The 16,506-nt window shown below is 41.4% G+C and overlaps 1 protein-coding gene across 2 annotated transcripts in view; it reads left to right on the forward strand.

Annotated features, from left to right (window-relative positions):
* The first annotated feature begins 3,031 nt into the window (after positions 1–3,031).
* SNX27 (sorting nexin 27) overlaps positions 3,032–16,506 on the forward strand; it is a 69,188-nt gene continuing 55,713 nt past the window's right edge. Inside the window, exon 1 of one of the 2 annotated variants that reach the window (XM_027607598.1) lies at positions 3,032–3,809. In XM_027607598.1, coding sequence (XP_027463399.1) covers positions 3,499–3,809 — 311 coding nt within the window. In that variant the 5' untranslated portion in view covers positions 3,032–3,498. The remainder of the gene's footprint in view (positions 3,810–16,506) is intronic. The other variant, XM_027607601.1, reaches the window with a different exon arrangement.

Genomic DNA, 16,506 nt, shown 5'->3' on the forward strand with positions numbered 1-16,506 from the left:
TCTACATATTTTATGTATTTATTTTTTGAATACGTAACACATTCATCTGTCTAAAAATTCAGAAGTTACAAAAAGCTATATAAGGAAAAGTCTCCCTTCAACCGCTGTCCCCACTCCAGTGGTCCAGTCCCCCTCCCCAGAGGGAATCAATATTATCAGTTTCTTGTGAATACTTCTAGGGATATAAATACTTCTAGAAATAAAAACATATCTATAGGGGCGTCTGGGTGGCTCAGTCGTTAGGCGTCTGCCTTCCGCTCAGGTCATGCTCCCAGGGTCCTGGGATCGAGCCCCTCATTGGGCTCCCTGCTCAGCGGGAAGCTTGCTTCTCCCTCTCCTGTTCCCTCTGCTTGTGTTCCCTCTCTCGCTGTGTCTCTGTCAAATAAATAAATAAAAATCTTAAAAAAACAAACAAACATATCTATGGTTCCCCTTTTATACAAAAATGTTATCATGTTCTACAGACTGTGCTGTACCTTGTTTTCACTTATGTACTGTATCCAGGAGATCATTTCATTTCAGCACGTAAAGAACTTCCTTATTCTTTATTTTCAGTTTTCCATTGTGGTTGTATGCTAAGTTCATCAATGACATTAGGTTATTTCCAGTCTTTTGTAAATACAGGTAATACTGCAATGACTATCTTCACAAAAATGTCACTTCACACATGTACAAGTGTGCCAGTAGAATGGATTCCTAGAAGTGGAGCTGCCAGACCAAGGAGTATGTGCATTTGTGAGTTTCACCATGCCATACTGCCCTTCATGGAGTTTGTAGATAACATCTTATTTATCTTTGTATCCCTAGCCACCACTGCAGAGTCTAGAACAGAGCAGGCATTCAGTACACTTTTTGTCAAATAAACAAATGAAAAAAATAGCTCTTTCAGTGGAAGTTCCCTTTTTCCTTTCTTTGATGTCCTTAGTGGATAAATTCCTGCCCATTAAGAGCTCAGTTCAAACCAAATGATTGTACAGCAAAATTCTTATTATTTCAACTTGTATTATTTTCCCTATTTGTGCAGTTAGTTGACACCCTTCTTCATTAGGTTGGTTATAAAATAAGGTCATACTAACTTTTATGTTCTAATATAATAACTGGATCCTCATCCCACATTTTGTGAGATGTCTTAATTATTCTACTACTCTCCTCCCCCACATGCTGAGCAATTGCTGGAAACCTATACATGGTTCCCAAATTCTTTCAGGGGGTTGCTTGTTGCTTTTATTTTATTTATTTTTTTAAAAGATTATTTATTTGACAGAGAGCGCCTGGGTGGATCAGTTGGTTAAGCGACTGCCTTTGGCTCAGGTCATGATCCTGGAGTCCCGGGATCGAGTCCCACATCGGGCTCCCTGCTCAGCAGGGAGTCTGCTTCTCCCTCTGACCCTCTTCCCTCTCGTGCTATTTCTCATTCTCTCTCTCTCAAATAAATAAATAAAATCTTAAAAAAAAAAGATTATTTGACAGAGAGAGAAACAACAAGAGAGGGAACACAAGCAGGGGGAGTGGGAGAGGGAGAAGCAGGCTTCCCGCTGAGCAGGGAGCCTGACTAGGGGCTCGATCCCAGGACCCTGGGATCATGACCTGAGCTGAAGGCAGACGCTTAACGACCGAGCCACCCAGGCGCCACACTGGTTGCTTTTATAAGTCATCAGACCTCTCTCTGCAAGGTAACTTTTACTGTCTTTTTTTTTTTTTTTTTTAGATTTTATTTATTTAGTGGAGAGAGAAAGTGTGGGGTGGGGGGCAGAAAGAGGGAGAGAGAATCTGAAGAGGACTCTGCACTGAGCGTGGAGCCCAACCTGAGGCTCAACTGAAAGACCTCGAGATCATGACCCCAGCTGAAATCCAGAGTCAGACACTCAACCGACTGAACCACCCAGGGGCCCCACTTTTACTCTCTTTTTTAAACTATGAATCCCTGTGGCTCCTCCTGGACTGTTTACTAGCTGTGTGGCTTCTCTATGCCTGTTTATTCACCTATAAAGTAGGGCACATTATAGGATTGTGAAGATTAAATAAAATTATAGATGTAAAGGGCTTAGAATAGTGTTTGGCACATGGTAATGTTGAGAGAAACAGTCCCTCATGGGTCTGTCATGCTTCTACCCATCTTCCTGGGTATGCCAAAAATGCAAGACGCTGACTGCTCTTGACCAGGGTCAATTCTCAAGGTTGTGTTTATAGTGAGCAACTTTAAGGAATGAAGTAATGTCTCCCTCTAGGACAGAGAACTGGTTTGCTCACTGCTTCCTATAAAATGGCAGGTTTCCCAAACTCAGTGTTCCCTCAGCTGTGGTGTAAATCCACCAAGTAAGTGCACAGCATTCATGTGAGCCCTTGTCATCCCCATAAGACTTGGGGGAAGAGGGATTGACAACAAAAATGCTGAAGCTCACGTTGCTTCCTGTGTTGTAATAGTCCTTTGTCTCCGATCCAGGAATTGTGTCTTTTTGTCAGCATCCACAAAACAGTAACAGACAAACTTACTAGCCAGTCAGTAGGGTAAAATAAGAGTACTAAGTGCTCAAGTAAGCTATTTTCATTATTTTTGCTCTTGCTCTTCTTTCTTGCCTTTGCTAGGCATTCTGCACACTATCTGTGAGTGTGCATTTGGGTAGGTAGCTGAAAAACATCAACTGCTGCCACTGGCAAAGAATTCTACCGTGCTGTTGGGGGAAACAAAATAAATTAGAAATAAAGGTAACTTCAAAATCATTGCCAGATTTAAATTCTTACTTGGCCCCTCTAGTATCCAGTTCTAAATCGCTGAGACCATAATTTTCTCTGCATACGCTTTTTGTATATTTGGAGCATAGTTTTTATGTAGTTGCAATACGTGAAAGTTGCGAAAAAATAACCGGGCCTCAGTTCCTGTTACCTAATAGGTGGATGACTTTGGCCTCTCTACGGTTGGGTTTCCAAATAAGTGAAATAGAGAAACGAATTCATGATCCAGTCAGCTCACAAGGTTGCTGGGGCCACGGAATAAAATAATGTATGTGAACACAGAAGGTACTGAACAAATGAGTTGTTATAATTTAAGGTCACAAACGTCAACTTATCCTAATATTATTGCTTTAGAGGCTACCAAATGAGTTATGAAATGAAAGAAAAAACTTGCCCCACGTCAACAGCTAAATCAGTCCGCCGCACTCGGCGCTGGGTTAGCGGCTCAAACTACAACTCCCGGCAGGCTTTGTTCCCCAACTGCGTCACATAACCTCCGCTCCGGCCGGGGCTCTGCCCTCTCCTCCGCCCCCACCCTCCAGAAACTACAACTCCCAGGAGGCTCCACGGGGCCCAACCGTCCGTTTTCCCCCCGCCCCCGGCCTCCCCTTTACCCTCTCGAGCAGCTCTGTGGCCGACTCCGGTCCCGCGGGCGGCGGAGCGGGCGCGCGCGCCGGGGGTCTTGCGGCTGTTAAGCAGGGCGAGCGCGCGCGAGGAGGGAGTGGAGGCGTAGGGGGGCGGGGGTACGGCTCGCTCGCTTGCAAGATGGCGGACGAGGACGGCGAAGGGATTCACCCCTCAGCTCCTCACAGAAACGGAGGTGGCGGCGGCGGTGGGGGGTCCGGGCTCCACTGCGCCGGGAACGGCGGCGGGGGAGGCGGCGGCCCGCGGGTCGTGCGCATCGTCAAGTCCGAGTCCGGTTACGGCTTCAACGTGCGGGGCCAAGTGAGCGAGGGCGGGCAACTGCGGAGCATCAACGGGGAGCTGTACGCGCCGCTGCAGCATGTGAGCGCCGTGCTGCCCGGGGGGGCGGCCGACCGGGCCGGGGTGCGCAAGGGGGACCGCATCCTGGAGGTGTGAGTATCTGGGCTGCCCGCCGCCCCACCCTGCCCCGCCCCCTCCGGCCGTCCCCGCATCTCCCTCTACCCCTGTCGCCCTCAGGCCGCACCGTCCCCCCTCCCCCCCCTCCAGCCCCTGAACCGGGCCCCGGGACTCCGTTCCCCTCAGGCCCCGCACCTCCTTGGGGTTGACCCTTTCACCTCCCCGCGCCCAGGGTTTTCGCGACCCGCACCTCCCTCCCGGTAACCGGTCTACGTCCCTGCGCCCGGCTGTTTTTACCCCTGCCCCCGTTCTTCTGCCTTCTTTTCTGCCCTTTTGCTTTACCCCCGGGCATGCCGCTTTCTGCCCCTTGCTGGACTTCTGCCCTCGCTGACAGCATCTCTTTTTCTGACCCGGCCCCTATCGCGTCCTACCCAAGTTCTCATCTTTAGCATCGTAGTTTCTTGTTCTCCACCACTGCCGTCAACCCCCAAGGACCGTCCCTCTGTCCTCTAGACCAAGTAGGCAGGACCTGTGATCGGCTCCCACTTTTCCTCCGGGAATAATCATCCCTCCACTGCACTCCTTTTGATTTCCTTAGTTACCCTCTCCTGCGGTTAAGCATCCCCTGCATTTTTCTATCCTGCCTTGTGTCCCTTTCCTCCCTTCCCTTTTGGATTCTCTCTCCCAAGAGTGTACCTTCTTCTCTGATCCTTGCTTGCATGCCTTTGTTTTTGTTTTGTTTTGGTGGTGGGGGAGGGTGTCTTGGACACTGTACTTTCTTTACACTGTTGTCCCGTATTGCACCAGGATTTTGAATCTGGTGTCTCCCATCTTCACATCCCTCTGAGAGCATCCCTATTCTGGTCTTCACTTCTACACCATACTCCTACTTCTTTTTAGTCAGGATTATGGTGGAGCTCTCCTGCTCCCCCCTGCCCCAAACTATACCCCTCTTTTGGGTCTTTGACCTCCTTACTTTCACGGGGCATGCCCTTTCCATTCTCTGTCTTACTCTATCCTCTTGTGATCCCATGCTCAACTTTATCCTATTCTTGATCTCCTCCAGACTGCTTTCCCTTCTCTTTTTAGGCTCCTACTGCAGCCCCTCCCCCCTTCATACTCCTTCCTCCTTACTTCCCCACTGCATCCTTTAAAGCTCTAGCAGGATGCTGCCTTGTCTTGCAGTTTCTCTGCAGACCTCCTCCACCACTCTCATCCAGGTTTTACCTTGGTGGCTTTGTACTTTGTATTAAAATTTATATAGTGATTGCTGGTTGACTGGTAGGTGGCATATGCTCTCATTACCTCACCTCCATTCTACCCAGCAGTCTTCAATCCTGTATCTCTTGCTTTTTTACTGAACCCTTATTTTTTCACACTTTTGCCCTCTCTCTCAGTGCTTGGATTTGCCCTCATGAAGTCTCTCTCATTTTTTATAAATGTTATTTTAGTTATGATTTCCACAACCTTCCGTTTCTCCTCTAGTAAAACAGTAGGTTTGCTCAAGGTTTCAAAGAGATTAGTATCTTGAGGTCTGGCCTATAGAGGAGTCCCTCCCTTTTTATTTACCTTATGCCCCCTGCCCTTATCCTTGACACTCTTACTCTGGAATTCACTCATTCTGTTTCCTCTTACCTTCCACCGGAAGAAAGAGTAGCTCACCAAAGTAACTGTTTGGAGCTATTAAACCTTCCATTTGTGCTTTTTCTGTTAATGTTCTATGTGCTCTTTTCTTATTCTCTGGTAATACATTCTTAATCTTTGGGGGCCAGGGCATTCAGATGTAGAATGCAGTAGTGACCAAAATTTTGCTTCATACTTGGGCATCTAATTCTTTTCTTTCTAGATAACTCAAAATCTGTGGCTGATGTTTCCTTCTGATAGAAGCTCTCGGAATTGTCGTTTTCCTTTCCCTTTGGAAGTTAACTTTGGATCCAGCTGTTTATTTTTAAATTTAAAATTGAAGTATTTATTTAAAATTGTAAATTTATCATAAAGTTCTAAGTACTTTACTTTTTATAAGAGCTAAAGGAAGTAAACCAAAAATAATCCTGTGGATGACCACAACTAATATGATCAACTATTTCAAATATATATGTATATATATCAACTAGCATAGTTGGTAGCTTCTTGCCTTTATTATGATTTTGTAACAGAGTCTAGACATAAATTAGGTACTGTAAGGGAGACTTTAGATGATTCCCTAGGGCAGATGGAGGGACTTGCCTCAGGTCCATATTCCAGTCTAGGCCCATTCCTCCATCTAGAGAGAAAACATTGAACTTTGGCGCATACTTGGTGGTGAGTAGAGACTGTCTTAAAAAAGACAAAGTGGGCAGGACAAAAGAATGCTCTTTGCTTAGAGAACCTTACTCTGGAAGGTTGTGGTGATGAGACTTCTTCGTGGCAATGGTTTCTCACCTTCCAGCTGTATTTTGATTTCCAAATTCTCTGAAGCTTCTTTGCTATTATTGGGAAATGGTGATAGTTGCAACACAGAGTGAAGCAAGTTGGCAGATTCTCTGAGACTTCAGCTATACAGTCTCTTTCCTTCCAAAGTCTGCATCTTCTCCTTAGGTTTTCAAGTGAGAGGAGGAAATCAGCGACCAAACAGACATGATTCTTGAGGGATATCTGTGTCTGTTACTTGTTTTGATTTTGGTTAGGTTGATGCTAATTTTTCTAAAGCATTCTTTAGGCAGCACTCCTTAGGGCTTTTCTTTGTCTCCCACAAGTTCCTTAAGTTAACCTCTCTGTTGTCCCAGGAAAGTTTTGCATGTTATTGAAGTGCCAAGTGGGATCAGGGTTAGGCATAGGTAGATTATTATTGTGTAGACATAGTTTGCATGAAGTCATAGGTGGATGTCTGGACCTTGATGATTGCTTTTTAACTAAGACTTGTCCCTATTTTAGATGCTTTCGTGTTATATACAAATTATTCCAGTTTTCATATATTGTAGTCATTTGGATAACTGAGTTGTGAAAAGAACCGAGTAACCTGAGATTTAAGGGATTAAAGTCTTGGACAAAAGTAAGAGCATTGATTTATTTGTATTTCTTTTAAAGTCTGCCTTATAAAGGCCCTGTCCTCATTGAATCTTAGAACAGTCATTAAACTAAATTCAGGGTGGTTCAGTTTGTCCTTTCTCCCTTCAGAATTGACTAGATTCTAACTGGTTTGGAAAGAGTCACATTGCAGGGCTTGGTAGTAGGATATGAACAAGCCCTCTGGGCTCTAAATTTTACTGCAGATGGGAAGTTTTGTACCAGCAGTGTTCATCTCCACCTTGTAATTTTACCCAGTGTAACGTATATTGAATGTTTCCCTTTGATGTGTATATACCTGGAGGGATGCTTTCATAAGTGGAACCAAAATACATATGTCTTTGCACTAATTATATAGTATGTGAAGTAACATTTGACTTCAGGTTAATTTTCTTAAAGGTTAAAATATTTCTAAGGGCTCTTGATTGATTTCTTGAGAGCTGCCCTTAGGGTTATAGTTGTGGTACCATCTTTATTTTTAAGGGCTTATCTATTGACTAGTTTATCTCTTTGGTATTTGGGTAGTGTGGTCTTTAATAAGCATGGACCCCCAAGATTGGCTTGCAAGCATTTAAAATCATGATATATTTGTCCTGGGTAGAGTATATGCTTTCCCTTTTCATAGCTTCAAGGTAATATACCCATCAACTTTCCCTTGTTAAACTTACACTTGATCTTAGCCAAAAGGCTGAGCAGTGATTCCCTTGTTAAAGTTAAACCATAAGAAAAATTAAAGCTCTCTCTCTATATATATATACATATATACACACACACACACATATATATATAAATTTGTTTATTGGGAATTCATTTTAATATAATAACTTAGGAATATCTCATGAGCATTCTTTTTTTTTTTTTTAGCTTCATTTAATGTGAAAGTTTGGAATAAAGAGGTTGGTGCCACAGGAAGTATTTTTACGAGTTAAGTGTGAGTCATTTAATGTTGACTGCTAGGTACCTTCTCAGGAGCTACTTTCTTTCTCAATTGTAGATGAATTCTATTTGGCCCAGATTTTCCACAAGTAGATTTTAGAAATGGTGTTTGAAATCATGGTTATTGATCAAAGAAAATTTTATGGTAGTGATTCTTAAGCTTTAGTGAGCATAAAAACCACTGGGTGTGTTTGTCAAAAGTGTAGATTCTTGGACTCACCCTTTAAGGGTTATCTGTGATTCAGTAGGTCTTGCATGGGGCCTAGAAGTCTTTATTTTTTACTCCCTTTGCAACCCACATACCCAGCCCATACCTGGAGCTACACTGCAGGTTCTAGGCCTTGAATTCTCCGTTCATTTTATCTTCGTGGTTATGTTGAGAGTCATGAGTTAAGACTATACTAACAAATAGTGATTGGTAGACTCCTGAACTCCAGCCCTTAGAAAATCAATTCAGTAAGATAGTGGACTATTATATCTGCTCATCTAGACTTTATTGAATCTTTCTTTCTTTTTTTTTTTTTTTAAAGATTTTATTTATTTATTTGACAGAAACACAGCGAGAGAGGGAACACAAGCAGGGGGAGTGTGAGAGGGAGAAGCAGACTTCCCGCTGAGCAGGGAGCCCGATGCGGGGCTCGATCCCAGGACCCTGGGATCATGACCTGAGCCGAAGGCAGACGCTTAACGACTGAGCCACCCAGACGCCCCTTTATTGAATCTTTCTAAATGTTGTAATAAAGATAAGTGGCAAAGAGGTAGAACAAGTTAATAAAATCATTATATCACTTTGTACTTTTTTTAATTAAAGATTTTTTTAAAGGTTTTTTTTTTTCTTTTTTTTTCAGATTTTATTTATTTGACAGAGAGAGAGAGCACAAGCAGGGGGAGTAGCAGGGAGAGGGAGAAGCAGACTCCTGCTGAGCAGAGAGCCCGACTTGGGGCTTGATCCTAGGACCCTGGGATCATGACCTGAGCCAAAGGCAGACGCTCAACTGACTGAGCCACCCAGGTGCCCCAAGATTTATTTATTTTATTTTATTTTATTTTTTAAAGTTTTTATTTAATTATTTGACAGAGAGAGACACAGCGAGAGAGGGAATACAAGCAGGGGGAGTGGGAGAGGGAGAAGCAGGCTTCCCGCGGAGCAGGGAGCCCGATGTGGGGCTTGATCCCAGGACCCTGGGATCATGACCTGAGCCAAAGGCAGATGCTTAACAACTGGGCCACCCAGGCGCCCCAAGATTTATTTATTTTAGAGACAGAGAGAGTGAGTGAGAGAGTGGGCACGGGGTGGAAGGGGCAGGGGCAGAGGGAGAGAGAGAACCTTAAGCTGACTCTCTGAGTGCAGATGCGGGGCTTGATCTCACAACCCTGAGATCATGACCTGAGTGGAAATCAAGAGTCAGATATTCAACATCAAGAGTTGGATAGTCAGGTGCCTGGGTGGCTCAGTCAAGCGTCTGCCTTCGGCTCAGGTCGTGATCTCAGGGTCCTGGGATCGAGTCCCACATGGGCTCCCTGCTCAGTGGGGAGCCTGCTTCTCCCTCTCTTCCCCACTTGTGTTCTCTGTCACTATCTCAAATAAACAAAATTAAAAAAGAGTCAGACTTTAAACCAATTAAGCCACCCAGGCGCCCCTCACTTTGCACTTTATGTCGTGTGTTACAATTTGCATAGTATTTTTACATTTGAACTTCACAACAGCCTTGTGAGATAGGGGAAATATAAATTCCTTGAGGATAGGGACTACATACATCTATGTTGTTTCCCTAGCCAAACGTCTAATGGCACATAGAAAGTATTACTCAATAAATATTTGCTGAGTGAATGTATGAGTATTATTTGCCCCTTTTTCATAAGAGAGGAAACTGGGTGTTGCACTAACGAATGTTAACCAGATTTAAACCCAGGTCTTTGGATTCTAAATCCAATATATTTTCCATTTCTTTTGTTTTCTTAGCTATTTTGACTATTAATAGTCAACTATTCTTGACTGGGCAGTCACTTAAAATTCTTAAAATTCAGTCGCATCCCTATAAACTTGGATAGCAGTTGAGCTTTGGTTCCATTGTGAAATGTAACTGTCTTATATCATTATTTACCCTGTCTCTCTGATTGTTAAATTGGATGGGTGACAGGGAGCCAAAGTGGCTCTTCGTTGCCCTTGTTTGTTGATATCTTTATTGGTTATCAGTGAAGAGAGCCTGACATAATCATAATTGCAGCTACAGGAAATACTTTTAATTCCCTAGGTAGTTGAGGTAGCAAACAAATAAAACTAAATTTGAAAACAGCATTTATCTTTCTCTCGGAAATCACTTCCATAACATTGCTGTTACCAGGAAAAGATCTGTTGTTAGTAACATAAAGATGTGTCTAGGTCATATAAATTATTGGGAAGAAGGCTTCTCTTCAGCCCCCACTGACTAGTTTGTTTCAGGTGAGGGTTTGTTACCATGGTCTCAAGGATAATTATTTTTTAAGATAAGTCCCATTGGGAGTAATTCTTATGATAAGCAAAGAGACTCAATTGACAAGGAGACCCTTAAAATTTATGATCACTGCCCTGTGCCTTGGGAGCATGATCTGTGGTGAGTTTATTCGTTAGATGATGGCATTACTAACACAGTGGATATTCTGGTTTAGATTAGAGCCAGTTAGAATCATTCTTTTTGACTGTCAGCTATACAGATGATTTCTGTGCTTTACTCAAGCAGTTTTATAAAAGCCAAATATGGGTGGTACAATTCCAGCCCCACACATGGAAAAAAAAATTTAGGATTTTTACCCTCTCTGATTGTTAAATTGGATGGGTGACAGGGAGCCAAAATGGCTATTCGTTGCCCTTTTTTGGGGCAAAAAAACCCCACCAAAAAACCCTAAATTTTTTTAAGATTTTATTTATTCATTTGAGACAGAGAGAGAGAGCATGAGCAGGGGGAGAGGAAGAGGGAGAAGCAGGCTCCCTGCTGAGCCAGGAGCCAGATGTGAGGCTCCATCCCAGGACCCTGGGATCATGACCTGAGCCGAAGGCAGTCACCTAACCATTTGAGCCACCCAGGCGCCCCTAGGGTTTTTTTTTTTTTTTTTTAAGTAGGCTCCATGCCCCATGTGGGGCTTGCACTCACGACCCTGAGGTTAAGGGTCATATGCTCTACCGACTGAGCCAGCCAGGCGCCGCAAAAATATTTAGGCAGTTTAAAAATATTTTTTAAAAACTTTCATGTCTCTGTAAGAGATATGTTTTATATTAGAACCAATATAAATACAAAAAAAACCCCACCTGAAGCAAGTTTCACAAAACTATATTTAGTGTTACTGTGCTCCTTGGCATTTTTTAGTCTGTTCAGTATTTCAGAGATTTTGTTTTGTTTGAATGCTGATGGTGAGCCACATTAATTTCATGAAAATTAGGTTATGATCCACTGTTTGAAAAACAGTGATTTAGGGTATCACTTTTCTGGTGTTGGCCCACTAGTATCACCCCATCTGGTTTTGCAATTAAGCACAAACTATGTGTAAATTACTGTTAGGCTTGTATGAGTCACAGAGTCCCCGCATCTCTGCCCTTGAGAAGCTTAACACTGCAGTGGGCAAGTGTACATTTTACTGTGTGTAAAGCAAATGAATTAATGGAGATAAAGGAAAAACACAATGAAGTTTAAAGGAATGAGTGAATATGGTTGAGATGATTGGTCACAGAAGGCTTTTAAACTGATTGAAGGACAAGTGTAATTTCAGTAGTCAGAGAAGGGGGAAGGATTTTATAGGCGGAGGAAACTGTGACCAAAGGGAGGAGGATATGAAAAGTTCTTGGGATAATAAGGAATCTAAAGTTGCTATTTGTAGACAGTTGTGCTTGAAGTTAGATCAAAAAGGGCTTTGAATGCAGTGCTACAAAGTTTGGATTCTGTTCTGTTTTTGAGGTCAGAAAATAATTATATGTGCATTAATACCTAGGACTCCCTGTGAATTTAGTTTTTATTTAATTATTTACCCAAAGAAGTTGAATAACTTCCAAGGCCGAAGAGGAAAATCACTATTAGAATTAGAAGAATTTCAGAGCATCTAGTCTCTTGGGCTGTCTTGTACTATATAAAGAAGGGAACTAAGAACAACTAAGCTCTAACACCCAGAGCTAGGAACAGCTGGTGAAGGAGCTGGTTGCCTTTAATTTGTATATGTTTTACCTCACAATCTAGTCCAGCTTGTCGAATATCCACTTCTCTTTTTAAGTTTTTATTTTTTTTAAAATTTATTTATGTATTTGGGAGAGAGAGAGAGAAAAGAGAGAGGCAGGGTGAGAGGGACAGAGGGAGAGAATCTTCAAGCAGACTCCATGCTGGGTGCAGGATTCCATGCAGGGCTTCATGAGGATCTGACAACCCTGAGATCATGACTGGAGCTGAAATCAAGAGTCGGATGCTTACCCCACTGAGCCACCCAGGCACCCCACTTCTCTTTAAGTTTTAAATGAGTGTACTTACTGTTGTGTTCACAGTTGATAAGTTTGATCCTTATATGCTGCAGGCCCACTGTGCTCTGCCCTACGAGGTTCTCTTTTAGCTGTTCTAAGAATTCCTAGTCTGCTCCTCTGATTTGAAGATGCCTCCTTTAATTTAAATCTTTTGTTTCTGCATGCAGCATATTGTTGGGAGTTGAGGGGACTGAAGACAGACAATAGAGTACTAAGGTTTATTTTTATTTATTTATTTATTTATTTATTTTTAAAAAGATTTTATTTATTTGACAGAGAGGGAGAGACAGCGAGAGAGGGAACACAAGCAGGGGGAGTGGGAGAGGGAGAAGCAGTCTCCCGCGGAGCAGGGAGCCTGATGTGGGGCTCGATCCCAGGACCCTGGGATCATGACCTGAGCTGAAGGCAGATGCTTAACGATTGAGCCACCCAGGCACCCCTAGTACTAAGGTTTTTACCTGCCGTCTACCTTCAGATTGAAAATCCATACAAAGATCCTTAAATAAGAATTGGTGATGCCCACAAAGTAAATTTTTGCTTTCTCTCAGTAATGTGAGGGGTACTTCAGGATTAAATTGTGTGATATGGTTTTAGTCAAATGCTAGGTGGTATGTATGTAGTCTCTTGTTTATTACTTAGCATGCTCCCTGCTAACCAAGTAAGGTTTTCATAACAGTTGAGGAAATACACCTATCTGCAAGGTATTAAAGTTGCAGAGTAAGGAACTGTATTTGAGTATCCTTTTGGGTACTTCCTTCCATGAACTTAAGTTGTGAAAACATCTTTTAAAAAATGATTTGTTTTTGCTTAAGCTATCTAAAAGTGTAGATTCTTGTGTCAGACCTCAGAGCAAAACTAGAATGACAGATCTATGTATTCTATGGACTTGGAACACAAGTAATTAGCTTACTTCTCTTTGGAAAAGTACAGTGTGTCTGCAGAGAGTCAGCTGCTTGCATGGATATTCTCCCAGCTGTGTTCAAGCAGCTGATTACTCTTAGAGAACTATTCAAGGAGATTAACCAGGAAGTTGTCTTCCCCCCCCCCCAAATAGTGCAGTACTTTTATATTTATATGTCTATCTAGTTTTAGTTATGTTTATTTAGTATGTTTTAAAAATTGGGAGATTGATTAAATTAATTTTTGGTGATCTTGGAAAATGTGAAAGTTTTGGAAACTTCTTCCACTTCTTTTGCTGATCAGTTTAATCACCTATAAAGTTTGTAACTTGTAAAGTGTGTCGTTTGTCTACTGAATGCACCATGGGTTACTTAATTTTTTTTACCCAATATTATTGTCATTTTGATTTTGGTAGGGTTAAAAACTACTTTTTGGATCTATTTTCTCAAGCTATGTAACCTCTACCTATCTTTACTTGGACACAGCAGTGAGTTTTGTTCTCTGGCTGGTATTTTGAATCTAAGGAAATGTGACACTTTTATGAGTTATGTGCTGGTAGATTATTTTAGATTTCCCTGCCCTACCCAGTTATCCTGCTGATTCAGAAAAGGTCTTACTGTACCTTTCTTCTTGTTCAATGTGTTGAAATAGACCACAATTTACAGAAACTGTAGTCTGTGTTCCTCAGCTTCCAAGAGAAATTGCCCATATTTAAGTTGGATTAAAGGGTGGTATTTGACTGCTAAAGGACTATCCCTTCAAAAGTATATCTGTTGTTACTAATTTTTGTTGTTGTTACGGATTTTTAAAGGCTATCTGTCATAGATGAAGGTATTTTGAGCTGATAGATCTACACTTCTTTCTTTTCTTTTCTTTTTTTAAAGATTTTATTCATCCATTTGACAGAGAGCACAAGCAGGGGGAGTGGCAGGGAGAGGGAGAAGCAGGCTCCCCCTGAGCAAGGAGCCTGATACGGGGCAGATCCCAGGACCCTGGGATCATGACCTGAGCCGAAGGAAGGCACTTAACCAACTGAGCCACCTAGGCGCCCCTCTACACTTCTTCTATACACTCGTGTATAGTACCTCTTGAGAGTAATTGAATATTTAGGAAATAGCTATTAGGATTCAGGGTGTAGGCTGTTGTCCTAGAACAAACTTACCAGATCACAGGAGGAGTCATGCTCTTAATCACATTATGTAGTAATCCAGGAATAGTAGTGAAATAGAACTTTAAAAAAATTAAGATTCCTTTTTTGGTAATTTGTATCACTTGCAAACTAAAGTTGATAAAGCTGGTAGATATTATTTTTTAATTAACTTTCACTGTGATCAGTATACCAAATTAAAAACATTTGGGGGTTGCATTTAAATTGGCCATGTAGGGCAATGGTTCAAAATTATAGCAGATCTCAAACTCTTTGAATTGATGTTGGGAAATGATTTAAAACTGATTATGTTTGTTTACTGGTCAATAACTGAGGGAGGGGTTCTCAGCAATAGTAGTGTACATAGGAAGCTATGTCAGGCTAAGGAAACCAGGAAACTGTAGGCTGCTAGCAACTTTCTTACCCCTATCTAACATTCATTATCCCACAGTGTAGAGAAGTAACCCAGTTTTCACATCCAGCCTTACGTTTAAATAGAACCACGCGTTACTACATGCTGATCAAATGTTTAAAGACAAAAATGGAAAAATAAACAATCCTATCAAAACAAAATAAGTCAATGCTGTATATAGTTTTAGTATCAGAACTTTCTTTAAGACCTTACTGGTAATTCTTTAGCCTCTGTCATGTGAGGAAACCCATTGTGCTTACATTTTTTCATACTAAGTGTGGTGCATTTTGTTTTCATGAGATGAAACAGTGTAATTACAATAGATTATTCCCAGAATTCACATGAAATAAAGACTCACTTTTTAAATGTTAACATGTTTATTTCTTACCCCTTCTTACCTCATTTTGCTATCCTTGGAGTCAGTGTTTATATTTAAAAATAAATAACAACAATTAGTTACTTTTATTTTCAATACATTTGAGTAAAAGAAAACATAGCCTCACTTTGAAATTGCTTACGTAATTGAATGCCATATTTTACTCTTAAGCATTATTTCTACTACCTCCCATAATAGAAAGCAAAATAATCACTAATACTAAAGTTTGAAAAATGTAGAGCTTGCATAATGTTTTTAGTACTTCTCCCTAAACAGTGAAACCAGTATAAAAGTTAAAAATAAGGAGTGGAATTACAGAAGTGCCTGAAGGAAAACCATTATTGAATGTTTTTCGTGCTAGTCTTAATAATTTTTTCATTCAGGGAAAAAATTTTTTTTAAAGATTTTATTTATTGACAGAGAGAGATAGTACAAGCGGGGGGGAGCAGCAGGGGGAGAGGGAGAAGCAGGCTCCCCACTGAGCAGGGAGCCCGATGTGGGACTCTTATCCCAGGATCCTGGGATCATGACCTGAGCTGAAAGCAGATGCTTAAGGGACTGAGCCACCCAGGTGCCCCTCAGGGAAAAATTTTAATGAGTGCTTACTATCTGATGAACATGGGATTAGACACTGGAGGTAGAAAGCTGAATAACATGTAGTCCTTGCCCTTAGGAAATTAGCTGTATGTATGTTTATCCATTCCTCTACTGAAGGACATGAAGGTTGTTTTCAGTTTTTGGTAATTATGAATAAAGCCTCTATAAACATCTGTGTGCGGGTTTTTGTGTAGACAAGTTTTCAACTCCCTTGGGTAATACCAAGGAGGACAATTGCTAATTCAGGTGGTAAGAGTATGTTAGTTTGTAAGAAGCTGCCAAACTGTTTTCGAAGGTGGTGGTACCATTGGGCATCCCCACCAGCAATGAACAGCCTTTCTGTTAATCCATATCCTTGCCATCATTTGGTGTTGTCAGTGGTCTAGATTTTGGTCATTCTAGGTGTGTAGTGGTATAAAATTCATTCTTTAAATTATAAAGTATTGTCATATGTTAGAGAAAATTTGGAGACTAAGGAAAAGAAAAATAATCCCCCATCTTATCCTAACAAAACTACTTTTGGTATTTTGGCTGTCTTTTATTTAGGCATCTTATATGAAGTTGAAATCATACTGTTATATATAATTTGTAATATAACTTTTAAAGTTAATACTTTATTTTCCAGAACACTTTGATTTACAAAAAAAATCAAACAGTTCTGATAAATCCTTCTCCCACCTCCGCCATATAGTTTTTCCTTTTATGAACATCTTACATGAGTATGGTCCATTTGTTTAAATTAATGAACCAGTATTGATATGTTATTACTAACTTAAGCCCATAGTTTGTTCACATTTCTTTAGTGTCTAGTCCTAATGTCTTTCTGTTCCAGGATCCCA

The sequence above is a fragment of the Zalophus californianus genome, chromosome 4 (assembly GCF_009762305.2).
Source record: "Zalophus californianus isolate mZalCal1 chromosome 4, mZalCal1.pri.v2, whole genome shotgun sequence".
Classification (NCBI taxonomy): domain Eukaryota; kingdom Metazoa; phylum Chordata; class Mammalia; order Carnivora; family Otariidae; genus Zalophus; species Zalophus californianus.